This window comes from Sciurus vulgaris (genome assembly GCF_902686455.1).
Source record: "Sciurus vulgaris genome assembly, chromosome: 7".
Classification (NCBI taxonomy): Eukaryota; Metazoa; Chordata; class Mammalia; order Rodentia; family Sciuridae; genus Sciurus; species Sciurus vulgaris.
In genome coordinates, this window is record NC_136467.1 from 48,533,650 (window position 1) to 48,560,548 (window position 26,899).

Consider the following 26,899-nt stretch of genomic DNA (forward strand, 5'->3'; position numbering starts at 1 on the left):
ATGGAATTAAAAGGAAAAGGGAAAAGGTGAAATTTATTAACACCTACACTATGAAAGGTGCTGCATGTTATCACATTTAGTCTTCACAATGGCTGAATGAGGTAACTACCATGTGAAGATGAAAAAATACCACTCAGAAATATTAATTTTCACAAGCAGCAAATAACAAAAGAAGAAGCAAATTTGATATGACTTAAAATTCCATATTGTTTTTTTTATTAGATCAATATGACACTGTAGGCATTACTAGACCATCAGTGAATTAAAAAAAAAAAACAGATTGACACAACTATCAAGTTGATTTCTGAATTAGTATTTTTGGATGAATACACCAACAAATATTAAACAGAGAAAACAATGAAGAGATTGCATTGAAACTTCATCATCATAAAGTCAAATATCTGTTAAACAAATTGAAGTGTGAAAGGTGCTATTATCAAGGTTTTAATTCAATACCTTCTGATTTGTCTTCTTCATTATCCTCAACTACCCTGTCTCCAAGAAAGCTATAGTGCCCCTGTGAGGTGTCACCCATGCATAGAAGACTGGGTGCTGAAATATCTTTCCAGTCCTGACACGAAGGAATACGGATGTGTCTGACATCTTCACTCCCAGGACAGAAGCCAAATAGTTTCTTTATGCGCTGCCTGATGAGAAGCCGAGAGTGCTCCTTTGCAGCTTGTTCAAAGAGCTCTCTCTCATTTTGGAGGTGGTTGGTCCAGTAGTAGTGCTGCAGAGAGGTGAGGGGAGAGCAGCACTGCGCCAGACAGCGGGAGACCACAGCAGCAATGGTTGCCAAGGTGATCAAAATCCAGCCCAGCATCTTCACATAATTATTAGGGAGAAAACAGAAAACACCAATACATCAAATATTCAAGAAACAGCCATGTCAAGAAGGATTCCTACAAAACTGAGGAATTTAAGTGTGTGTAAAAACTTTGTTCTTCCTGTGTTTAATAAGTTAACAAGAGCTGATGGTTGGGTGTGGAAATGGATCTGAGAAGACAGGTTAAGTCATTTCAACTTGGCTTTCAGATTACAAAGGAATTTGACCAGTTAATATGGAATGGATTCTAAGTACTGTTCTTGAAGTCTCAGACGCTATAACCCATCAATTAACCTTACATAAGATACATAACCATTGTTCTTTACTTATAACTCAACCTTACTTCTCAATCATCAGGTACAGACCCATTCATTCCTTGGGGGCTTAATGAATATTTGGTAATGATGGTGATAAAAATAATAGTATGATAGGCAATAATGGTAGCCTCCCAAAATGTCTTCAATCATGTGCCAACAAGTACTCATTGATATTTCTTCCTGTATTGCTCTTTCCTCTTTTCTTTTGCAACCAAAGGAGTCAGTGAGCAAACTCAGGTCTCTAAATTTATTATGGACAGTATGGTCATTGTAGTTTGTAGTATCTTATTGTTTTCAAATAAACTATTTAGTATTTAGTGCTTGCTTTTAAAGACCACCATATATGTTTCCTAGTCTTAGAATCCCTTTTTTCTTTTTATTATTTTTTTAATATTTAACAATTGCTTTGTAAATTAAAAGAGACAAGTTCCATACATTTATGGAAGCTGACAGTACAACAGTATGCAGCCACAGTTTGGGCAATGAAGAACTCTTCTGCCTCTTAACCTTCATCTACAAGCCTTGAGTTACCAGGGTGGCAGAGTGCAACAGCTGCACTCTATAGAGGCTAAAAAACTACAATTTTATATTTGTGACAACTTAACTTAATAGAAGTCAGCATGGTGGCAGAAATGTCATCTCAGATGCCAATTAATTCATCAACTATTACTTATTGAACTCCAGTTTGACTTCCCACCTCATGCAACCTGTTGTGTTTGGTAATAGGGATTCAAATGGGGATTTATTCTCTTTACAGTCTTTGGGCCCAAAAAGGGAGATCAATGAGCAAGCCCAGAGAAAGCACAATGTGATCATTTCTGGTATGAGTAAGCATGGCACCCAAGGAGGCACAATGGAGGAGAACTGAACTCTTTTTAGGGAGCGGAGCATCAAGGAACACTTGCCAGAGGAGTTGGTACTCAGCCTTAAATTATGAAAAAAAAAAAAAAAGAAGTCCACAAGATGCAAGAAGTTGAGAATCCTAAAGGACAGAAGACAGGAAAATAACAGCCTGAAGATTTGGGAGAATCATAGAAACTTGTAATCACAGGTTCATAGGAGTCATGTGGAGAAGTGGTCAAGAGCCAGATATGGAAGGATTTTGTATGTAATGCCAAGGAATTTGGATTTGTGCTTAGACTGGTAGAAAAACATTGAAGGACTTTAAGTCAGAGGGAAAGGGAACTCATCATCCAATTGACATTTAAAAGATACTTTTGGCATATGTGCAGAAAGTAGACAGAAATGGGTGAAATGAATGTCAGAAGTATTTTACAAGGGACATGAACAAAGAAAGAATTTTAACTTAATATGACCTTACAGTCAACTCAGAAAACTCCAACTGAAAAGCAGCATGTATTCCTCAAAAGACAATGAAGTTCAAGGTAACTGTTGCAGAAGGCAACCTGGTGAAATGGAAACAGCATGACATCTGAATATCTTAATCAGCCTTTTATTAGCTCTATGAACGCCTACAAGTTACATAAACTCGTTGCGCTTTAGTTTAACTCATTTGTAAAATGGGGTTAATATTATCTACCTCTTGATATTTTGAGAAAGTGGAAACATGAAATATTTATACCGTACTCTTGATGATAAATAAAAATATATGTTTTGTTGTCACAAAATTTTAAAAAATCTACTGATAATGGTACTTTGAACTGTAAAACCACCTTTTATATAGAAATCTGTGTATGCTTTTAGTGACATTTTATTTTGACCTTAAGAAAATCTTACCATTCTGTATTATATTTTAGTTTTTCTTAAGCAAGAACTTTTTTGAACTTTATAATTGTCCTATTGATTTTTTGACTTTTCACATAGATTCACAAGACCCCTCTTCCTGATCTTTAGGGCTAGCGTAAAACAAAAAATTGAGACAAGGCATAACTTATTGGGATTTTTAACTTTTCTTAAACATAGTGCAACACTTCAGTATTGTGCGTCTTGATTATAGTTTTTTTTTTCCAGCTAAACCTCATCAGCATTCCTCAGTTTTAATAACTGAAAGTCAGTAGGTCAGAAATGTTATATGCCTTTGCAGTAAGTAATTTTAAAAATAATATGTTTTTACTGTATTACATGTTTGAAAATGTTTTTCCCAAATCCCCTGGAGGGACTGATGAAAGGCAATGACTTTCCTTCCTGACAAAATGCAAAATTGTACTTCTAAAATTTAACCTATATATGTAGAAGGTGCAGGCTTTCCTCCCACTCCATCCCACACTCTGACAGAAACCTGTCCATGGACTCTAAATTTAGAACCACCATTGGATATTTCTAAATCATAATCATGTTTCCTGTAATTTTAAGAAAGATTGTGAGAATATACATACAGAAAAATGGAATTTGTAATATAGTATTAATGATATTCATACAATGTCTAAAATTCATTATTTTTAAAATAAATTCACAGTACTGTGCACTTTAGACATATTTGCTCATTTATTCCTCACAACAGTCCTATGCAGTGGATACTATTAATACTCCAGATTTACAGATGAGGAAAGTGAAGCATGGATAACTTACTGAAATTTTTTTAGGATATTAAATGACAAAGCAAGACTAAATCCCAGGTTTGCTGACTCCAAAGCCCAATGTCCTAATTACATCAATGCAACTACTTAGTAGAACTCATTTTGATGAATGGCATCTAGTTTGCATTCTATAATCAGACTATGTTAGCAGTAGCAGAAATGTGAAACGTTTCCAGTACTGTAATAATTATGGAATAGTGTGGCAAAAAATAAAAATGAAAAATAAAAAACTTACTTGTGACTGGTACCTGTGCTGAAGGGCTACTTCATCTTTTACTAGGATCGCATTAGAAGGAGTTGATCTGTCACATGGAAACCCAGCAAGGATCTCTTCTCGTTTGCTGGCAGTGACATTCTGAAACTCTGGGTAATGGTCCACAGATGCAAATTCACTTGCTGCACACTCATAGTAATTGCCTTTCAGCAGGGTCACTGCCAGCCACGTTAATGGAGCAACAAGCGCCCTCCCGGTGATGCTGAAGATCCTAAGGCAAGCCAGCTTGCGCTCCAGGGGACTGATCTTCCGGCGAGGGACGCAGCTGCAACAGTATTCACTGGTAATCGTCCACATTTGGTTTCTCAGAGCATAGCCAGCAATCAGAAGGATCAAAGCAGGAATGACAAGAAAAGCTGAACCATAATAGAAGTTTTTTCCCACCTGACAGGGACAACTGAAAGTGAATGAAGAGAACAGCTGTTGCCCACCAATAGTCAACGCTGCAATCAAAGAGTTGATAAAGGTTCCACTTCTCTGCAGAGAAGAAACAATATTGTTGAGAGACGGGCTCATCGTGGGAAGTTCATCCACAAATCAGCTTATGGCCCTTTCTGATCATTAGACTCCACCAGCTATAACCATTTTATGGGCTCTTACTGGTTTAACTGGTTGCGTCAAGTGACCTGACATGCTTACATGTTTAAAGGATTTTAGCATCTTTCCTTATGTACTTTGTGAATCCTGACCTAATAAATACGTATCAGATTATAACTCGAAGGAATAGAAGGGATCTCAGTTCTCATCTGATATGTATAAACTGAGAAATTTTTCAATATATCTTCTTACTAAAAAGAGCATAGCTGCTTGTGAAGCAGACTGCTTCCATCTCTGTGTGCTGCTTTGTACAAAACAAAATGCTGAGCATCAGCAAATAGAGTGCTGGAAGCACAAGAGAGACACTCCTGCCTTTGTACTAGACCAGGGTTCTATCATCATAAAGTTACAATATACAGAATAATGACTATTATTCAAATACTAGAGCAATCCAAAATTTAGGGTCCATTGGAAAGTCCATAACCTAAGGATTCTGCCAGATCCCGGAAGATTTTTCAGAGGAAGATCAGGCCTAGTACCCCCAAAGCCAAATAACAACAAAACATTCTAAGTTTGCATAGAGATTTAAAATCTGTTTCTATTGCCAGAATATTGCAATGTGGTACCTTAAAAGTTAACTTGCAAATTTGTTTATATGGTATCTTTTTCTTATATAAAAATATATTTTATTTTTAATAAATTGGCATATCTGTAAATAATGAAATGATCAAATATGTAAGGTATTTTGATGTTGATTTTATCAGTAAATATTTACTGCACAGCTCCTATATGAAGGGCCCTGGACTAGTTGGTTGGGATCATAAATTTTTCTTCTCAAAATTTCCAACTAGACATGGTTAAACACCTAATAAATGAATTAAAATGCGGTACAGAGATATTCATCCAAAGTCCAATATGACAAAAAATAAAATAATACATCTGAGGGAAATAGAAGACAGATTAAGCAACTCACAATCTAATAGGAATTTCAAAGGAAACAAAGAAAGAAGAGACAGAGAAGCAATATCTGAAATGAAATAACTGATAGCAAAATCAAAGTCAAGTTTTTACATCATGAGCATGTTGGTTGTTCTGAACAGAACTAAATCAGATCAATTCACAATTAGATACAGCAAAGTAAAATGCAGAATGTGAAAAACAAGGAAATATTCTTAAAAGGTAACAAAAGAGAAAAGACAGATATCCCACTAAAGAATGACTTCTCATCAGTAACAACAGAACCTAGAAGACAATATTTTTAAGATGCTTAGTACAGTTAAACTGTCATTCAAGACAGAGCAAAATAAAAATACGTAGAGACTAGGGAACTAATCTCCCACAGAACTTCACTAAGGGAATTATGAAAGGATATATTTCAGCAGAAAGGAAAATGAACCCTGAGGAAAGATATGGGTGCAAAATATTGATGAGCACAATAGGATATTTGAAAGTTCTCTGTTTAATTTTTAAATGTAGAAACAACTTTTATTTCTAAAGATACAACTAAGGCAATTATTATATATATTATGTGTTATTATAATAAGCTATCACTACGTATCTATTAAAATGGTTTAAATTTAAAAGATTAACTATACCCAAAGGTCAGCAAGTATGCAAAACAATTGGAATTCTCATCCTGTGATGATAGGAATGTCAAGTCGGACTACCCATTTGAACACATTTTCTTTAAAAGTTAACTATGTACCTGTCATATAAAACATACATTTATGTCCTAGTTATTTACACCAGACAAATGAAAGCATATGTCTACATGAAAACTCATCCATGAATGACCATAGCAACTTTCTTTATGGTAACTATAAATAAGAAATAGCACAAATGTCCATCACCAAATGTCTAAAACAAAAGGGAAAAATTATTTAAATATGCAGTAACATTGATGAACTCACAAATAATTTTCTGGATGAAATAATTCAGAAAAAAAGTATTTGTAGTATATGATTCTATTTATATAAAATTCAAGAAATTATAAATTAATCTATACTGTCAGAAACAAGAGCAAGCCCTGCCTAGAAAGTAGGGGAGGAGGGATAAGAAGAGAAAAATTACAAAGAGACATGAGAAAACTTTTGGGAGTTGTATCAACTTGAACCCACAGAGCTTTAATTTATGAAAGTGACAAAGTAACAACAAAGAGATGTCAACATCAGTGAAAGAAGAATTTATGACTTATCTTTCTCCAAGATACGGGGTTATGCCATGCCATGCTGGGTCATATGAGGAAGCATCAGGTTTGATCAGGAAGCAAAAGGAGGAAGGGAAAGCCTAGGCCAGAGCTTTACTGGGGTTTTTGTGGGAAAGGCAAAGCAGGAAGGGGAAATACTTAGGACTGACTAGTTTAGGTAATTCTAGTGGACTTTGGGGCATAGACTGTCCTACCTGTGTGTGACCTGGACATGAGTTGCTTTAGGGCAGGGAAATATTGTCTTACTATATGAGAGTTACATAAGGAGGTGGTTCAGTACATGGGTTCAGGGTCACAGGGGAGATGTAAACAACTTGGTCATTATTTGACCCTGTAATTAATGGATGCCAAATAGACAAACAATTCAAGTAAACACAGAGCAGAGGTAATAGAAATGTTAATTATGCTGATTAATTTGATGACTACATATAATATATATATACACAAATACATATATTCTCATCAAAATGTACAGCAATTATCTCAATAAAACCATAAAATTCAAGTATGTTTCCTAAAAGAATAAATATACAACATATAGCTCATTCAAAAATAGAGGAAATAGAAGCAGAATGTTGATATGAAAGGAGAAAGTAAACAAAAGAAAAGGATGATAAAGGGAAAACAAAACAGTGGTAGAAATGAGACCTAATACATGAACAGTCACAACTACATTTTTAAATAGCTAACAATACTCGGTGTGCTACATGCTGGGCACTGTTCTAAGAACTTTGTCCCACTTAGTCCCCACGATAACTCAATAATGAGGTTCTCATGTTATCCTCAATGTTGTTACAGATTGAGAAGACTAAGTCTGGAGAAAATTGCCCAGAGTCACACAGAAATGAGTGGAAGAAGCAAGAGCAGGACCCAAGTGGTCTGGCACCCTCTTTTAACCCCCATGCCAGATCTGGCTTCAACTTGTCTACAAAGTGATGAACAATCATTCTGCTTACAAGTGACACTCACAAAACTGTACCACATGCAAAGTTTGACGAGAAAGGTACTGAACTGTAGATCACTGGGAACAATACTAAGAGAGGGCAGAAGTGAACTAAAGGCAAATAATGTCAAAAAGGCTAACTTTGCTCCCTCATAATAAAAGCAACAATCCATTATGAAGATAATGAAAATGTCAAATTGTGTGTCCATGACTGCGTAACTTTGAAATATATAAAGCAAAAGCTAATTGGATTACAAGGCAACAGTCGTATCATAGAGATTTTTAAACTATCTTTATCAGAAATGGATTGATCAGGTAGACATTGAGAGGGACACAAAAGAGGCAGAGAACAAACTTAGCAAGTTTGGTCTAAGATATAGATGTTCAGGTAGAGATGTATAGTATTCAATACCCCTAAAATGGAGAATAAACATTTTTATAAATTCCCCCACAAAATCATTGATCATGTAGAAACTCACAGAGGAAATTTCAGCACTAATGTCCAATTGCAAAGACATAAATTAATAAACCATGGTAACAGAATGTTATATAGTGGGGTTTGGCAACTATGGCATATGGACCAAATTGGCCCACTGCCTGTTTTGTATGGTTTATAAGTTAAGAATGGCTTTCATATTTTAAAATGGTAGGAAAAAATTGTTAACTACTTTGTGATGTGAAAATTATTTGAAATTCAAATTTCAGGGTTTATAAATTAAGTTTTACAAAACATAGCCATGTCTGTTACTTCAGGATGGAGGGCACTTTATGCTGTGACAGCAGTGCTGAGTTCTTATGACAGAATCTATATGGCTGCAAAACCTAAGATTTTTACTATCCAGTATTTTACAGAAAAATTTTTCTGATCCCTGCTATAAATCTGTTCAAACAAATGATCTACAGTGACAAGCATGGAAATCAATAAATCTTAAATAACTTTAAGAAAAATTCAAACTGTAGGATACATGCAGTATGATACTGATATATAAAATTTCAAATACTATTATATATTCTTTATAGATAGTTACCTATTTCATGTTTAAAACATGCATAGAATAACTATCAAGCTCTGGATAATGTGACCACTGAAAAGGAAAGGAAAATAGAATTGAAGAGGGTGTAGCTGTTTCAGTTCTGCTTTATTACTGAAAACAAAGCCTGAAATGTATATAGCAATGTGTTCAGTAAAGTAGTAAGTGCCAAATCTTCCCTTATGTTTATAATCTCATATTTAAAAGCCTACCTAATTAGAGTATATGGAAAAAGTGGGGAAGGAAATTACAGACCATTCTTTCTGGGAACTATATAGGGAAGGATGGACCATTGATGGAGTAGACGTCACTATTAGAGTGTCAAATTGTTGCTGTAAAGGGGTTCACTGACAACAAATTTGCAACTTTTTATTATTGTTAGCTGTTGAAATAATCACTTCATCTACAGTACCAGTGTGTGTGTGTGTGTGTATAACTTGTCAATGACTGTGATTGATTACATCTATAAGTTAATCTATTTTCTTTTGGGCTTTGTCTTAGACCTTTTGTGCTGTTATAAGAAAATACATGAAATTAGATAATTTATAAAAACCAGAAACTTATATTTAGAGTTCTAAAGGCTGGGAAATCCAAGTTAAGATGCCAACATTGGTGTCTGATGAGGGTTGCTCAAGGTTTCCAAGATGGCACCTTATTGCTGTGTCCTTATACAGCCAAGAAGCAGAAAATAAAGAGGGCTGAGCTAGTTCTTTCCAGCCCTTTTTAAAGTCTTTAATCGTTCATGAGAACAAATGCTTCATGACTATTAATCAATTCTCAGAAAATCCTCACCTCTTAAGATCACCACAATGGGTATTAAGTTTAAGCCTTGTACCATAGCAATTTACAGCCAAATTGTCTTCTTGTTAAAGATAACTTCCTGCTGTCTACAACACACAGGTATTCAATGTGTATTCTTCTTAGCAGGGACCCACCACCTCATTCACAAGGTGTAAGTTGGCACATGGATACAGGATCAGAACTAAACTCCAGGACTATCCTTAGGGGATAAGTCACATAAAGATATTACTGAAACAAAACAGGATAAAATAAACACTAAAATTAGCCTTAAATAGAAAAAAAGTTTTTGTTGTTGTTGTTGTTTTTTTTTTTTTTAAGTGTCTGGATCAGATATTACGGTACCTGGAAGTAGCTATCATCCATCCTCTGTTAGCTGCTTCCCACCTCTCAGCTTCCCAGGTACCTCCCAAAGGCCCTGTAGAGGAGCATGACCCGGTTCACCATTTACTTGGGGTCGTTAATTACAGCGCACATTTGATACAATTTAAGAATGCTTCTTTCTCTCAGCCCTGGCTCCAAATTCAGTCCTAGCCAGACTAAAGAACTCCTACTGAGAGAAAAAAAACTACCTGTGTATTATTTTGAAATGATTCTTCTTCCTAGTTTATTGCCAGCTTAGACATTATAGATCATTTACCTGGTTCAAATACAAAATTGGAGCTTTCTTCTATTTAAGTGGGGGGTGGATTTAAATAAAAAGAACGAGACTGGGGACAACAAGGCTCACTCAGATCCTTTGACGGTCAGTGGGTTTCACGTCTGAAAACCAGCAAACCAGTGTACCCAGTGAGCATGATTACAGCTGCATTCGTGCAGCCTTCCTTGGTACAAGTGCTCTGGGCTGGGACTCAGTTCTTCTTTCTCTATCCCTGTGTCCCAGGGTGAGGGCTCTTGGGTACAGCGGAGCCTTGTCAATCTGGAAGGAGAACTCACTTTCTCTAAAGTCCTCACAATGTCCTGAATTCTCACAGTAACTCTGATGTGGTTATACCACAGCCATTAGAGTTTAGCAATACTGATTCCAGTACTATCATACCCTCTCTCCAAGCACACAGATCTTTTCTGTTTTTCTTAGGGATCTCTTACCTGGAACCCAAAACTGTTCCCAAACTAGGCCCAGCAATGTCCTGTCAACTACACCTTGGTGGTTTTGTGAGTCTACCTCAAAATGATTTTGCCCTAACATAATTAGAATATGTGCAATAGAAAAAAAAATTTATCTTAATTTATAATCAGCAAATTTAGCTCAAGTCCCTTTGAACAGATTTCTTAATCTTTCTACATTTAGAGCCCTATTCTACAAAAGGCCAATGATTACAGTAATGACTACATCATAGATTATGGTTGAATTAAAACAAGGTAAAGAGAATGAATACCATGTTGCAAATTGTAAAGTTTATATAAGTTGTCATTAATTTACCACTGAAAAGTCCTCCACACTCCACAACTCAGCAAAACTGATTTTCCTGAGATCATGGTATCCCAGCACTAATGGAAATACCTTAAATATTATAGAATTCCATTTAATAAATTCACCTACAGGAATAACCTATAGTCATTAGTTTTTGTTTAGTGCATTATCATGTGTTTTATAGAACATATTATCTCTTTGATACTCACAATTATTCTGTAAGGTAGGTATTATTACTGCCATTTTGCAGATGTGGAAACTGAGACAGAGAGCAATAAAGTGGCTTGCCCAAGGCCACACAGCCAGTAATTGTAGAACTGAAATTCATCTTGAGTCTTTCCAATCCTCCAAGGCTCTTTCAACTATACCACACTTCTTTAAAGTATTCATAGTCTGTCCCTTTTATAGCAAGAGTATGCCAGAACAAATAGGACTAATTGTCTCAAGCTGTAGGAGGTAGGAAATCACTTTCCTAAACTGAGTTTTATGCTTCTGTTTCTGGAACAGCTTTGATCCTCCAAACTCTGTAGTTGTCAAGATGAGATTTCTTGTTTGAACTTTAAATATCTTTATTTCTGCATAAATAAAGCAAGCTTTCAATAGCTAACATCTTAGGAACTAGCAAAAGAAAGCTAAGGGCTTACTTTCTCTGCCAAAATCATACATTATTAAACTATAGAGCACCCATTTTGAGCAACAGTTCTGTAAGAAAATATCACCAGTTCTACACTTCTTTAAATTGCTGTTGCTTCTTATGAAAAAAGAAAAAAAGGATGCCAGATATATTTGACTATTTGAATAGTATAATCACACAATATGGGGGGCCTATGTCCTGAGAACAGTGTGATACCCATTTGAATTGTTGATTGAGTTTGAACCCAGGATTTAGTGCCTATGGATTGCTGATCCTCTCTCTCTAATTTATAGGACAATCAATACCAGACTGAATAATGCTAACATTTAGTTCTCTCTAGATTATAAAGGTTTCTGTTTGTGATTTTAAAACAATGCCTTGGCATGAGAACAAAACACCACTCTTGAACTCCCTGGGGCTAAAGAATTTTTATAGTGTCTTGGTGCTTCTGATCTGACTTCACACTATCAACTTTTATGGGTCCAGATTACAACTCATCCTGACAAGTGAAGCAGTTATTTGAGCAGTGGCAAGTTACATAGGTACAAGACAGTCCTGTTCATGATTTTTGTTTTCCTCCTGAGTTCAGCAAAGAATGAAAGCAGTAGAGGGCAGAAGTAGCCTTCCTGCCTCATAGCAAGGAGGAACTTGGAAAACCCAAAACGGACAAAGACTGATGCACCTCTAAGTTACAGACAAAAGAAAAGAAATTGAAGATCACATTCTTCCTCTACCAAGCACTATGTCTCGCCCTGCACATAGAAGACCGGAATACCAAAAAATTGTAAGATCCTTTCATAAAGGGGTTTTATTCTACTTCATAGAAAATGTTTTCCTGAGCAATATTTGATTTACTTTGAAAGGTGATGCTACAAGTAGAATTTTTCAGTTGAGCAAACCTTGGGTTTAGTGAAGCATATCATAAATGTTACCTCCGGGAATGGGTACAAATTATCTTTTACATACTGCAACAGAATAATTGATTCTTTATACAGATTTTAGGGTCTTCTTCTCTTATTAATTACATCCATAAAATTTTCCTTGTGTCTGACAGAATATACAAAAAGATTAAGCAATCCTTTATATTTCCTAGTGCATGAAATAAGAAATTAAATGTATATTAAATAGCTACATTTTATGTGTAAAATCAAATAGGAGTAAGATCATAAAAAAACCTAGATGTTAAAATATTACCTTTAAAAATGTATTTCTTAGTCTTAAATATAAGTGTGTCTGCTCCATGCTATTATCCTTTCTATTTTAAATGCAGAGGTTGTTTTTTAAACTTCATTTTGTGCAGATTCAGTTAGGATAATATTCTTTTTAAATCCTCCCTCATTATAGCTTTAGCTATTCATATGTTATAAATGTGAAAACTCATGGTTAAGTTTAAAATTATGTTAATTACTTCAGGACAATAATAGGCACTGGATGCAGTTAGGTAATTTCAGCCTTGGATACTTTGGGTTGTAGTAACTGGCACACTCCAACTGGAAATGCCTGCAGATGCCCCCCTGGCCCTCTAGATCTTGATTTCTTTTTCTGTAAGACTCTCAAATACCAAAAAATATTGCACATAGTTCATATTGTGCCTAAATCACTGGAAAAAATATACATACCAATAAAAACATTTTTATCCTGATATATCATAAACCTCTGAAAATAATTAAGTGTTCTATTAATCACCTATGAAAATTGTTGGTTGTTATGGTTTTAAAAACCATAAAAATAAATAAATTTATTTTGACACTTCTTTGGATCTGTGGTGTGAATTTCAGATCCAACTGCACATGCACTTCAAGGTATAGCAGAGAGAGTGAGGAGGGAGATGCAGTTATCTTAGTCTGACCTTAATTATAAGTGGACACAACACTGAGGCTATGGTATGTAGGTAGATTATAATATTTTCTCCTTTTCAAATTCTTTTGTTTTATTTCTAGTTGCAATAAACACATTGGCATTCATATTCTCTCTGCATCCTTCACCTTTGCTATTTTTATGCTGTAGCATTAGTACATAGCCATATTTTGTTTTCTTCTGTGGTTTCTTATATGATAAGCAGATATTTCATTTATAAGTTACAAGCATTTTTGTAATATATGATGAAATTCATGGAAGATTTAAATAAGAAGAGAATTAAAATTGAATGCATAGTGACCCTTAGTGTTATGTTTGACAATATTTTTGTTCATATCACTTGCTTATATCCCTTATTTCCTAGTAAAAATATTAATATACTCACTATTTTCCTATACCTGAATTGTATATATTACTGTATTATCAGTTAATATATAATATCAATTAATTGTGTATAATGTATATCCTATGTATATTTATGACATTTGGGTTTTTTTGCATAAGTATGTCATATATGATGAATAATATTTAGATTCTATTCATTTGAATTTTATTAAGTGTTAATAAATAGTCTACCTGACCAAAAATACGTGTTTGTCACAATATACACCCATATGTAAGAAACTGGTGGTATTGGACCAACTTTGGAAGTATTTGAATCAAATTATGTAACATTTACAAAAGTAATTTGTTGAATAAGCAATTTTATTGGTTTCTTAAAGGCATTCCTGTCCATGCTTTAAAAAAAAAATCACACATATTATGAGGCCTTCTCTTCCCCTATATATTAGGGTACCCAAGATACCTATCCCAGAGGTAAGGACACCTCTTCTAATCTGGAATCTACATTTGACCTTTCACACAAATATGAGATTATATGCAAAATAATACTATTTTCAGAACTGATTCTCTTTCTTACCTCTTTCTCCTACCCACCTCTACTCCAAATAGAATCCTCATTCCTCTATCTCAGCGATAAATGCTGCGTCAGAATGGAGGCCTTTCTGGCTCTCACAATTGCTGGCTAGTTGTTCAAGTCACTCAGTTCTTCTGAAGCCTCATTCTCTCTCCTGGAAGAGGGAAAGAACTGGAATCTCTAAGATCCCCTTTCCTTTCTTGGGTAGTACTCAATATTAGAAGCAATACAGAGAGACCTACAAATGGATTGATTAAACTTTATGTTTTCTGTTTCCTATATTTTCAGTATCTATGCTAAATAATATCTAAATTGGTTTTGGTTTTAGTTTTCACTTGTAATTCACTCTAAAAATGAGACATATTTTGTAGATCCATAAAGGAAGCACAAATTTCTCCCCCTTCCTTTTAAAAAAATGTTTTTAGTTGTAGATGGACACAATACCTTTATTTTATTTATTTATTTTTATGTGGTGCTGAGGATTGAACCCAGTGCCTCACACATACTAGGCAAGTGCTCTACCACTGAGCTATAGCCCCAGCCCTGCCCCTGCTTTTTTTTTAAGTAAAAAAAAAAGCAAACCTCTCACAAATTTGCTGCTGCTGTTGGATTCATCCTGAATTTCTCCTTGGCAGATCTGCCACTCATTAGGGATTGTGCAGACTCAGAAGGCTCACCCAATTATTTCTTCCAACTGAAAAAGGGTCAGTACAAATCAAAGTCCATTCTAGAACAATAGGAATTTGTATTAGAAATTAGTGATTAAAAAATACTTCTTCCATGAAATACATTGCAAGTTACATAATGTAATCAAAGGCATAGAAAGAAATTCTCATGTTAAGAAATCGATTTCACAGATCTTTGCCACAGTTCCAGCTAAGTATCAAAATGTAAGTACAATTTGTTCTCAAAAGTGGAAAGTGTTGCAATAATAGATGGAAAAAAATGAACAAATGATCCCTGAGGCTGATTCTAACACCAAGATTTTCTAAAGAAAGGGAAGGAGGTAGGGAGGGGGAAGGAAAGAAAAAAGGAAATACAGTAGTATATTGTTGTTACTTTGCCTATAACATAAAACCATCCCTTTTCCTGTAGAACAAAGATCTCTTTGTCCTCACCTATGGAGCTCTTGTTGCCCAACTGTGTAAGGATTATGAAAAAGATGAAGATGTGAACAAATACTTAGATAAAATGTAAGTAGACATCTTTCCTTCTCAGGGAATGTATATTGTTTCTTAACACCACCTACATTTTTCCTGCCTCTAATGACTTGCTCCATTTCTCCAGCTCTTCTTCTATATCAATGAATCATATCTGAAATCTGACTGTAATTTCTTATACCTACCATCTTACACCTAGCATAAATTAATGGGAAGAAATTTTTTCTCCATGAATATCAAATGTGGAATGTTTGTTTTTAGAAACCATTTCTTTATTACACTATAAGCAAAGGTTATAGTGAGACTAAAGTTGCTCTTTTAATAATATTATAGAGCATCCAATTTGATCTTTTCAGCAGTCTTTTTTTCTAACATTGACTCCTTACAATGTAAATATTTACTTACAGAAACATAGACCCTCTAAAGAAGCATGTGCAAAATTGTAATTATAATTGCTGAAAAGGAAGACTGGGTGATGGGGAATTGTGGGTTGAAGGGAGAATTTCTTTTTCCTATATAACACTTCCATTGTTTGAATGTTTTGCCCTTACTATAATTTACTTTAAAATATATATTAAATATAAAAACCCACTTTTTCCTTTTGAAATAAAGCCCATTCTCTCCTGTCTTTATTAAGAGATTCCTCATGCTCAAATTCAACCTTTTAATTTCCTGGAAATAATTATATGATCATCAGATTATTTCCAAACAATGAAATACCTGTCAACATCTTTTTAACCTCTTAATTATGGACTCTGAAAAGGGACTGTTACAAAGCAATGACTGGAAAAATATGCACTGGTTAGAAGATTTACTTAGGCAGGTTGAAGGGGAAATTTATTCTAGCATTTTAGAGCTTTTAAAAAAGGCTCATTGTATTTTCCATTGGATTACAAAAAAAATAAAGGAAAGCTTGAAAGATTTTTTATTTTAACTCTTGTTCCTTCCTTTTTATATACTTATCCTCCTTTTCTTCTTTTTGGAAAATTATTTTTTATTTCAGTATACAAGCCTTTTTCTCTTCTCTCTCTCTTTTAATTGGTTCTTTTTAGTTATAAATGACAGTGAGCATCTCTCTCTCTCTCCTTTCTTTACGTTTCTTCTTGATTAGTCAGAAGTGTTTAAAAAGAAGTGAGCAGCCCAAATACCCACAAATGGCCTTTTCAGTTTCTTCTTCAGCTGAACTGTCTGTAGCTGTGGGAGCTGTTAAATCTGTCTTACCCTGAGGTCACACTTCAACATCTAACAGTATCATTCCCAAAAGTTATCCATTTATTTGACTTACATTACATTTGCATTGTTTTGTGGAGTAGCTGCAGAAAATGATGAAGCTGATTTGACTAAAAAATATGTTTTGTGAGCTAATTAAATGCACATTTTGACAAATGTGCATGGAATATTGGTTACAAAACAAATTTGGAGAGGCTGTAGGAAGGCCTTAAGAAAAAAAATTCACACTTGAATTTCTTTAATAGCTTCTGGGAGTGTCATATATTTTTAATTTGATTTATAAATATCTACTTTGTGGAATCATACCCTTTAACCAAAGCAAGACATGCTGTATATGCCCTGCTCATAACATTCTGGCTTCCCATCACTGTTCTAAGTCTAGACTGACTAAGTCTATGGTTCTGCATAATGATAAATAGAAAATATGATATGATCAATAGAAAATACTGGAAATATCTTAAAACTGATTTCACTTTCTTCCAAAGTAGATGTTCTGCTCTTCAAGTATCTTTTGGTGTGAGCACATCCTGGTTAGAATTATAAACTATTTTTCTCAGAGTCTTAATTAAGCACAATGGACTATTTCCACCCACTCGGAAATATAAATAGATATCTCACTAGTTTTAGTGAACAAATGAACACTCTGACATCAAATCCATCTCCCCCAGTGCCAAGTCTCCAGTGATCTCATACCTTTTTAGAACCTCTGAAACAATCACTGCCTCTAAAAACTGTAACGCCTTTAGTTTGTTGGGCCCTCTGCTGCTCCATCCAAATCATTTCACTATTTCACTCATGGCTGTGAAATTAAAGACTTTTTTTTTTTTTTTTTTTTTTTTTGCCACTGGTTTAACAAAGCAGTATTCCCTTTATTTTTCACCATTAAGGTCCCATTTCTTCAACTGGATTGCAAGTTCTTATACAGAGATTGACATATTTTTTTTTAGTTTCCCTTTCAGAAATTTCATAGTTTCAAGGAGTGTGCGCAACCATTTTAGCCATATATTCAGTCGTGATATCACATCTCAATAAAGGCTCTCAGAATTGTACTTCAGGCACTACCCAAACTACTTACTTGGGGTACAATTAACAGATAACACCTTCCCCAAGGCTCCATCATTTCAGCTTCTCTAGAAAGAGACATGAGCTTTCTTAACTTGGCTATTCTCCTGGCTCACTCACTCACACACACACAGAGTAAAATTCAGAGTCTTAACTGCTAAGACCTTCACTGGCAACGAAAAGCATTTCTCTGGTCCTTTGTTCCCCTTCTTCCAGAGTTCATCCTGGAAATGCCTGCCCCTCTACCATGATAACTGTGCTAAGAGTGAGCACCCATAGCAGACAAGGGGCCCAGACTCTCATTCTGCTTCTCTTGGCAGCTAACAATGAGAAACATTAGGCTATAGACACCAGCTTTCCTCAACTGCTACTGTCAAGTTTGGGCAGGTCTTACTCTCATCAGGCTCCTATGCTTATAGGAGACTAGTTAATATTTCCTGGGTCCATTGCTTTCTGCTTCGGTGGGACAGATACAAAGCCCACTTCTAAAGGCCATTTGACTCATTTATTTGGTTTATTTGTTATCCACATGTGCAGACTACACTCCTTCCTTCATCCACAGGGGTTATGGCATTGGAACACGGCTGATAGAAGATTTTTTGGCTCGATCCTGTGTGAGAAGATGCCACAGTTATTCAGAAATTATAGACATAATTGCCCAGGTAAATGCATTTTTAATTCTGTCAATATGTTTTGAGAACTTTGAGTTTTTCTGAGTTTGTTGGTTTTCTGCTCGGATTGGACAGGTTCCATCTGTATACATTGCTGGGTGCTGAGAAAGGGAATTCTGATTGAAAAGCATTTTATTTCAGCACAAAGATAAAGTTATTGAGAACTGAAAGAGAAATGCTTCCAGGCATTTAAGTATCTATAGATTTTCCTCAGTACAGGGTATGTGTGGAGTATATGTCTCAGATTGGAAAAAAATGTTTTGAGAAAGTACACAGACAGAGTGTAATAGGGAACCTTATTACATACATGACCCAATCCAGTTTACTTACGTTGTCATTTTCAGCACATGGGAAGAAATAGTGTTTGGTAGTGTCAGAGAATATTGTTGTGGTCATTTCCCAAAAGAAAAATAAAACTTCCTGTAAATTCATATTCTCTAAGACCTTTCACAGCCCTGATGTGTGGAGAAAACTTGGAATCATCCAATACTAGCTCATTTTTTTTTAACCAGGAATTGTTTGAACTCAGTGGCTGTCAACCATGGAGTCATTTCTACAACCCCCCTTTTTTTTGAGACAAGGTCTTGCTAAGTTGCTTAGGTCTTACCTAATTGCTAAGGCTGACTTTGAACTTGCAATCCTCCTGCCTCAGCCTCCCAAGGCACAGAGATAACAGGCATGAGCCACATGCCCAGCACTAGCTCAACTTTCTTAGATATAAAACTGTGAAATGCATCTGTAGCCAGCATATTTTAAATCTGCAGACCTGTGGTTAATGTTGTTAATTTGTGGGAGATCCAGAAATTGTGCTTGGCTATGAGATATTTAGGAAGTCCTGGTATGGTGCCCCAAGTTTCACACAATGTCAAATTAACTCAGTCTCATTCTTTTCTTTCATGATCCTTAGTGTTGTTTACATGGCCAAATTAACTCTTCCCACAAATGGTTCTAATACTACTATATAGTGCTTTGTTATTCTAAATGCAGTTACTCAACTTCTGTCTTTCATCCTTAACAGTAGCTCTGTGAAATAGGCAGAATAGGAATTATTATCCCCATTTTCCAGATAAGAAAACTGGGTCCCAGGAAGCATATGATGAAATTGAATGATGGTGTATATGGAAAAAAATTGTACACTTGAGGCACAAATGAAAGATTTTTGCACTTATTGTATTACTTATTATTATTACTATTATTATTATGTAATTACTTATTACTTATTATTATTTCATGATTAGTGAATCATGTGACTGAAATTGAAATCTAGCTTTAGCACAGTGAATTTATCACATTATTAAGCAGATTTTTTAAAAAAGTTACTTTCCATATACATTGGCAGAATAGAAATAAGAACCTCAAACAGTGGTTTAGTTTTTCACCAAACTGATTTTATGGTCAATAACCAGGAATGCTAGTTGTTTTAATGGGAAGTAAATACAGTAGTTGAAACACATAAATGAAATGTCTGTTTGCTGTTATTTCTGTTTTCTAGTTGATGCCCTCTCCCCAGGCCTTTTGATTAGTGAAGCAATGTCTTTTAGTAATGTTAATGATCAGATTGCTTTGAGAATGACTCCCCTTAATATTTGCCCAAATTCATCCCATTGGTTGATAATTTGAAAAATCATATAATGTGGAAAATAAAACCTGATTCTTGCATAGAAGGTTGTTTTTCAGGCTTTGGTATCTGGAAAATGAAAATAATTTCAAGGGCTGACATAAGACCCCATTCTAAAATTATGTTAACAGAACCAGTTCAAGTTTTAATTTATTCCTCAGGATCTGTTTATATATGTATGATACACATACTTTTCCATTTAGCAGTATCTTCTCATGTTTAAAACAAGATGATTAAAGATGAGTTTAAAAATCTGTTGAGTAAAGAACAATCTCTACTGGACATGGAGGCATACACCACCTCATTACTGAGAACCTGGAACTATTTTCTGTCATGCTTTGGGAGATCAGAGTTCATCTGAAATGTGCTCAATACTGTAAATGCCCCTGACCGGGAGAATCTTGGCTGCTGATCTAACTGAGCTCCAGTTAGAGTAGTGTGGTGAGGGGGGAGGGTTCTCTAGTTCTCTCTTACTGTTTTTCTTGGCTCTGACTGCAGAGGCCAAGTCAGTGAAAGGCTTCTGTGGACTTTAAAGGAATAATTCGGTATTCATTTTAGTCAGAGAAACGTTACGAATACTAGGCTTCTCTATCGGGGGTGGGGGTGGGGAGTCAGTATAAGAAACAACTTTTTTATCAGTATTATTTTTCTCAAAATAGCTGCTAACAAATATCCCATAAAAGTTATTCCCAGAGTTAGCTAAGAAGGGGAGAAATCTGATGTGGAATTTTCTTATTACCTGTGGTCCTCTACCAAGAGATACTCTGTATTCTTTTAGCCACAGGAGAAGCACAAAGCTGAGTCAAAATAATTAAGCCAATATAAGTAAGATACACGTTTATGTGGGGCCATACCCAGGAATTGCTACTTGGTAATATTCAGTAAAAATTAGTTGAAAGAAAAGAAAAGAAGGGTAAAAAAGATAAGAAGAAGGAAAAATGATGAGAGGGAAAAGAGGAAGATGAGGAAAGAAGGAATGAGAGCCATCTATTGTTCAGGCCCCTTGGAAAGAGAGTTTTTCTTCACCAGGCTGAAGAACACATTTAAGGGCTTAACACACTTAAGGGCTCCTTGAGTCCCTTTCATGAGGAACCATGCATTACCCCTAACAATGAAGTCTTCAGTGTGAAGAAATACAATAAAACCCCTTTCTGTGCACCAGTAATGAAAAAAAAGTTAAAGATGATCCTAGTAAGAAAGAGAAAAAAAGGATTCCTATCTCAGTCAAAAAGAAAAAAATAATGCCCACAGAGGCCCCCCCCCCCCCCCCATTTTGGAAAGCATATTCTGCCTTTAAAAGAAATAAAGCAGCTAAAGATATCTGACCTCCCAACAGTGGCAATTTCACCAGGTTAGAAGCAATTCTATTTTACATAAAACCAGAAACATGTGCATCTGCTTTCCAAATATTCCTTCCCTAAACTTTTTATGTCTTGCCAACCATTCTGACATCATGCAAATTTTTGTCTTACATCTCCTGTCCTCAGTGAGTTGGGAAAAGTTCCATTTCCACTCCCATGCAAGATTCGCTCTTGGCAGTAAAAAGAATGTCATCACCTTCACCCTTCTCACATGCGCAGCAGTTGTCTCATACTCTTTGAAGGCCTGATTTTCTCCCTCTTCATTTTCACTTCTCCAGAAAAATGTTCTTTTACATCTGGTGATGGTGTCACCCATGTCAGGAGCACTTTTACAGAGAAGAAGGGTCAGACTTTAGTTATATACCCACCCACTGGCGCTTTGCTTATAATTAGCAGCTTTCATTAAAAGATCTGGCCTTGGGAGCATTATCTCATTAATCCTTGTAAACTCTCCTCAGAGGAGGCAGGTGGCAAATGTGACTGAGTCAGTTTTATAGAGAACTAGGGCAAAGTCAGAGGAAGCATAGTCATGTGTTGCCCTCCCAGCTTGGTGGAGTCAGGAGCAGAACTCAATGTCTGTGCCTTTTGTGTGGCTGCCCTCTTAGAGCATGCACTGTGGAGTAGAGTACATCATCGCTGTCTTCTCAGTACTGAGCACCTATATACCATATGCTCTCTCCTGGTTCTAGAGAAGGAAAGAGAGGAGAAGGCGTTTGAAGAGAACAGACTAGATGAAGAAACCTATGTGCAGCCTAGGAAAGCAATTCCTCTGAGTCAGTCAGTGAAAACCTGCAGTAGGCCAGATCTTTCAACTTTCACTCCACTCTGAAATTTTCAGCCTTTCCACCAGAAAGACTGTGTGACTTTACTTACTAATAACATTACCCCACCTCTTGTTTTCCTCACTTTGCCTTTTTTCAAAAGGGATGTCTCTGTCCCTAGGCAATTCCTTCAATGTTAGGCCTCAAATTTTGCCATCTAGTGGTCTGAAAAGAAATACCACGAAAGAGTCCAAATGATAAATAAAATAAAATAATAAAAAAATTCTTAAAAACTTTTGTAGGCCTTACAGGTTTACATTTTGCATATAGAAAGAGATGACAAACTAACTCTAAATTCAATGTCCTAAAAAACTAAAATGGATTCACAAAACATGATTTGTCGAATCCTAGTTTGCACTTTGTGGTTGCATCCAAGTATTCCTTCAAATATTAAAAAGACATGGATAGTAAGCTCTCCATATCCATGAGTTCCACATCTGGCAGATTCAACCAACCACAAATCAAAAAATTATGAAATAAATTGCACCTGTGTGAACACATAAAGAATTTTTTTCTTGTCAGTATTCCCTAAACAATACATTATCAAAAATATTTATGGGGAGGTCGGGGGGAGGCAAGGATGGAGGAAGGATGGCTTGTATAGAGGAAAAAGAGGGGTGGGGAGGGGGTGTGAGGAAGGAAAAATAATAGAATGAGATACACATCATTAGCCTATATACATGTGATTATGCAAATGGTGTGACCCTACTTTGTGTACAACCAGAGAAACAAAAGTTGTACCCCATTTGTGTACAATGAATAAAAATTTTAAAAAATTATGTAGCATTTACATCATATTACATATCAAGAGAAATCTAGACATGATTTAAAGTATACAGGATCTATGCTATTTTGCCTAGGGGACTTGAGCATACTCAAATCTTGGTACTCACAGGAGGGGAGAAGATGCGGGGGTTCCTTGAACCAATGTCTCACAGATACTGAAGGATGGCTATAATTTCTAAATGTTGTAGCAGCTTTATAACATGATATTGAAAAAATTTAATAATGCAGAGGATTTATTCACTGTAATTCCTACCTATCACCTAGATTCACCTTATAAGAACCTTGGGAAGTTAAAAGAAGCCTAACATTAGCCCCATTTTATTGATAGTAATATCAGTATATTATTTATTACTGACAGTTTAATAGAGACATATTACCACAGGTACATAAGAAAAGCACTTCCCAAGAATTTAATTCTTCTGATCTTGTTACAGTGCTTTTTTTCCCCCCACAAATTCATTGTTTCTTTAAAAATATACATTTGAAATTTTTTTCTACTCTGGCCATTGCCCTGAGCAAAAATTTTATAGTTGCTCCAAATGAAAATTTGCAATTTGCAGTAGAATTATCATAGCTGATTTTAGCTGTAATCATGAAAAGTTAGACTATTTAACTGTTATAGACCTAGGTGTCTTTCAGTTTATTATAAAAAAGTAGAAAATATAATTGTACCTGTCTCTGGTCTAAGAACTAAAAACACCTCCTTAGTTACACAAAAATACATTTCAGGATTTCCAAATATCTTTATGATACAACCCTTTTTATTTTTATGGGAAGTGAAATAGAGATAAGCTTCATCTGTTAAATCAAGATGATTATAAAAGCTATCCTTGACAAGAAATATTATAAAGTTACCTTTTAGAAGTTATTCAAGCATAAGGAGCTCTGATCCTTATCATGAAGTAAGTACTAACCTAACCATCTTCAATGAAGTAGAGATTGAAGGAGTTACATTCTACTTGGCTACAATCCTACCATGTGACCTTATGCAAATTATTTTGCCTGTCCAAAGTTCAGTTTCCCCCATTTGCCAGATAAGACCTTCTTTGACTGTAGTTCTGCTGAATTTCAAATATTGCTTTCCTTTGGTAAAGTCTGGACACTGAATTCTAATCACATATGACTGAGTGTGGTAGGCATCGTTTCTAAAGCCTCCCTCAGAGCATCCATACCTTAGTTAACTGACAGTGTTTTTAACTGCATGGCCTTGCATAAATTGTTCATCAAAGTTAGGACAGGTTTTACTGTCTGGTCAAGTTCAGTACGATGGTTGCTCTGAAAGGCAATAGAGGGAACTTGTCATTTTTTTCAGTGTGAACACCACAGCATTGGTGGATTGATACTAACATGAGACTTTTAAATAGAGAAAAAGTACAGAGTAAAAAGACTTGCAAATCTGAAATTCTGATCTTTAGATTAAAATATAAAAATCCAATATACTGTACTTGTTAGAAATTCGGGAAAGCAAAAATGAGATAATTTCCTTTTATAGTACAAATTGAAATTTTACCTTAATTAAATAATGAAAGCAATGATTTTTTTTTGGTGAGTGATATAAAGTCAATGAAATAATTCAAAGAAAATGTTCACAGGAGATAATAGAAATGAAGATGCCTAAAACAGAGAAGAAATAGCGAATGTGATAAACAAACTCTGAGAGAAAGATTTTAGAACATAATCCAGAAAGAAAGTTAAATAGCAGAGATTTAAAAAAAAAAAAACTGGCTAAATCATTTATATTTTAATAGAGTGATCCACTTAACATTAGTATGGAATCTAAATAGAAGAATTCCAGTAAATCATTCTAGTCATTTGTTTAAACCCTTCCTTGATTTGAGTGCACAAGACTACCAGAGCTGAACTTGTGAGAAGAATCCAAGCCTTTCGAAGACTCAAACTCCTAGGTCACTTTGGAATGGGGACAACTCCCTACTTAGGGGTTGACTTGTACTCAGGAGTACTGACTTGACACTCAACAGGGACATCCAAATCTAACTTTATTAGATATTTATAGAAGTAAGGGGTCCAGTCAGATAACAAATACCACACATGCATTTCAAGAAGGAATACTAAATATTAAAAAAGCTTTAAACTTCTTTCAGGGGATTTAGCTTCTAGAAAGAAAAAATAAACATATTTTACTCTTCAGTCTGTAGGACTGAGAGAGAATGCACAAAGAAGGATCACGTTTTGGAGGAAGTTCCTCTTCCCGAGCACAGGATTCAAATCTGGTTGGAGAAGATGCGGTAGGAATACCTTGAATGATGAGAAGTCCACCAGACTGATACTGGTGGGCAGGGAACAAAGGGCCAAAACCAGAAAGATAGAAACCTTCATTGAGGTCCACACTGGCAGAGAGAGAACTATGGACTGGAACTAGCAAGTTAGAAAGGGAGGGACCATGCACTGCAGGTTACCAGGTAAGGAGCAAACCAAGAAAAGGCACCCTGGAGCCAAAGGAGGAGTCCTTCTCTTCTGCATTGTCCCCATAGCACCTATGGGTAAAGGAGAGACGTTTCTGCATGATCTAGCAGAAGTATCCCAGTTAATGAAGAGTGGCTTTCCGGTTGAGAGGTCATCAGACAACCAGCAGAGAAGGCATGAGCCACTCTGGTTGTTACTCATTTCTATGACCATTTCTATGGCCAGTTTTTGCTTCCATGGCCTTGTGTTTGACTCTGTCCCACCTGCTTGCCCACACTGGAACTCTTCTTGCCTCTCAGTGCAACTCTAGTTGGATGGGGAAAGAGCACAGGAGGAAACCACATTCCTCTCTTGCCACGGTGGTGTCAAGAAAAAAAATTGAAAAATAAACTAAAGCATACAGTTTTCAGTCTGCATCTTTTCTTCCGAAATAAAGACTTTCTGTTAAAGACTGTGAAATTTATCAAATATAGCCACTGCTTCTCTTTTCCACAAAATTTTTAATTCTTGTAACCAAATCTATGTTCTTTCTCAATCACTCCCATGACTATGATTCTACTGTCTCTAATACTGTTAAAAGTGCCATGTTATGGTTTAGATGTGGAATTTCCCCCAAAATCTCATGCATGTTCCCCAGTATAGCAAGAGGTGGAGAGAGCAGGTCACCTGGGATAAGGCCTTGGAGATTGTACCAGTCCCTGGTCCCTGTCCCTTCTCTCTCTCTCTCTCTCCCCTCTCTCTCTCTCTCTCTCTCTCTCTCTCTCTCTCTCTCTCTCTCTCTCTCCCCCCCTCCCCCACCCTCCCCTTTCTGACTGCCATGAGCTGAAGTTTCTTCCACCATGATCCTCTGCCATGATTTTTCTTCTTGGAGACAGCAGACCATGGACTGACTCCTCTGAAATCATGAGCCAGAATAAATCTTTCCTCCACTAAGTTGCTCTTGTCAGGTATTTTTGTCATAATATCAAAAAGCTGACAAGCACATGCTATTAAAATGATCCTATGGTCAACAACCCCAGAATATTGCTAGTTAAGAATTTGTGCTTTCTCCCTGAAAGTCCAAAGGAGTGATATGTAAGGCATAATGCCAGACTGACACTAAAGATACCGCCATAGAAGGTGTAGTGGGGGCTTGGGGTTTAGACTTAATACCCGTATGAAAACATACAATCTCATAGACCCCAAGTCAACCAGATTCACTTTCTGAAACATCTATAGGTCTCACAGGATCAAAGTTGCTTTGTATGAGGCAGGAGTTACAGGGTTGAGTTAAGCAAAATTGACAGCCAACCTCAGAGAAATAAGGGAACTCATAAGTAACCTTCACTACAACATCTCTATTAGAAGAATAGAGCAACATAGGTCTATGTGTTATTTCACAGTTTAATCAGTCTGTGAAATTCAATTTATTGGTGATTTGTCACCAATCTTCCAAAATTTGCTGTTGAACAGCTTATTTTGTATATATTTCCATTT

The 26,899-nt window shown here is 35.8% G+C and overlaps 2 protein-coding genes across 6 annotated transcripts in view; one reads left to right on the forward strand and one right to left on the reverse strand.

The window, feature by feature from the left end:
* Positions 1-26,899, forward strand: part of TRAPPC3L (trafficking protein particle complex subunit 3L) — a 60,766-nt gene that overhangs the window by 4,191 nt on the left and 29,676 nt on the right. The window contains exons 3-6 of one of the 2 annotated variants that reach the window (XM_079146305.1): positions 7,496-7,700; positions 12,107-12,301; positions 15,386-15,483; positions 18,305-18,404. In XM_079146305.1, coding sequence (XP_079002431.1) covers positions 12,260-12,301; positions 15,386-15,483; positions 18,305-18,404 — 240 coding nt within the window. In that variant the 5' untranslated portion in view covers positions 7,496-7,700; positions 12,107-12,259. Of the gene's footprint in view, positions 1-5,496; positions 12,302-15,385; positions 15,484-18,304; positions 18,405-26,899 lie in introns of those variants that run through there. The other variant, XM_079146304.1, reaches the window with a different exon arrangement.
* On the reverse strand, positions 431-26,081 carry CALHM4 (calcium homeostasis modulator family member 4). Of its 4 annotated transcripts, none has more exons than XM_079146294.1 (3): positions 23,855-26,081; positions 3,916-4,351; positions 431-823 (listed from the first exon to the last, which is right to left on the reverse strand). In XM_079146294.1, the coding sequence occupies exons 2-3, from the start codon at positions 4,249-4,251 to the stop codon at positions 437-439; spliced, it is 723 nt and encodes a 240-aa protein (XP_079002420.1). In that variant the 5' UTR covers positions 4,252-4,351; positions 23,855-26,081; the 3' UTR covers positions 431-436. The 4 variants fall into 4 exon arrangements, with proteins under 4 accessions (XP_079002420.1, XP_079002421.1, XP_079002422.1 ...); XM_079146295.1 differs by having other exon boundaries at positions 3,916-4,431; XM_079146296.1 differs by lacking the exon at positions 23,855-26,081 and adding an exon at positions 14,880-19,583 and having other exon boundaries at positions 3,916-3,982.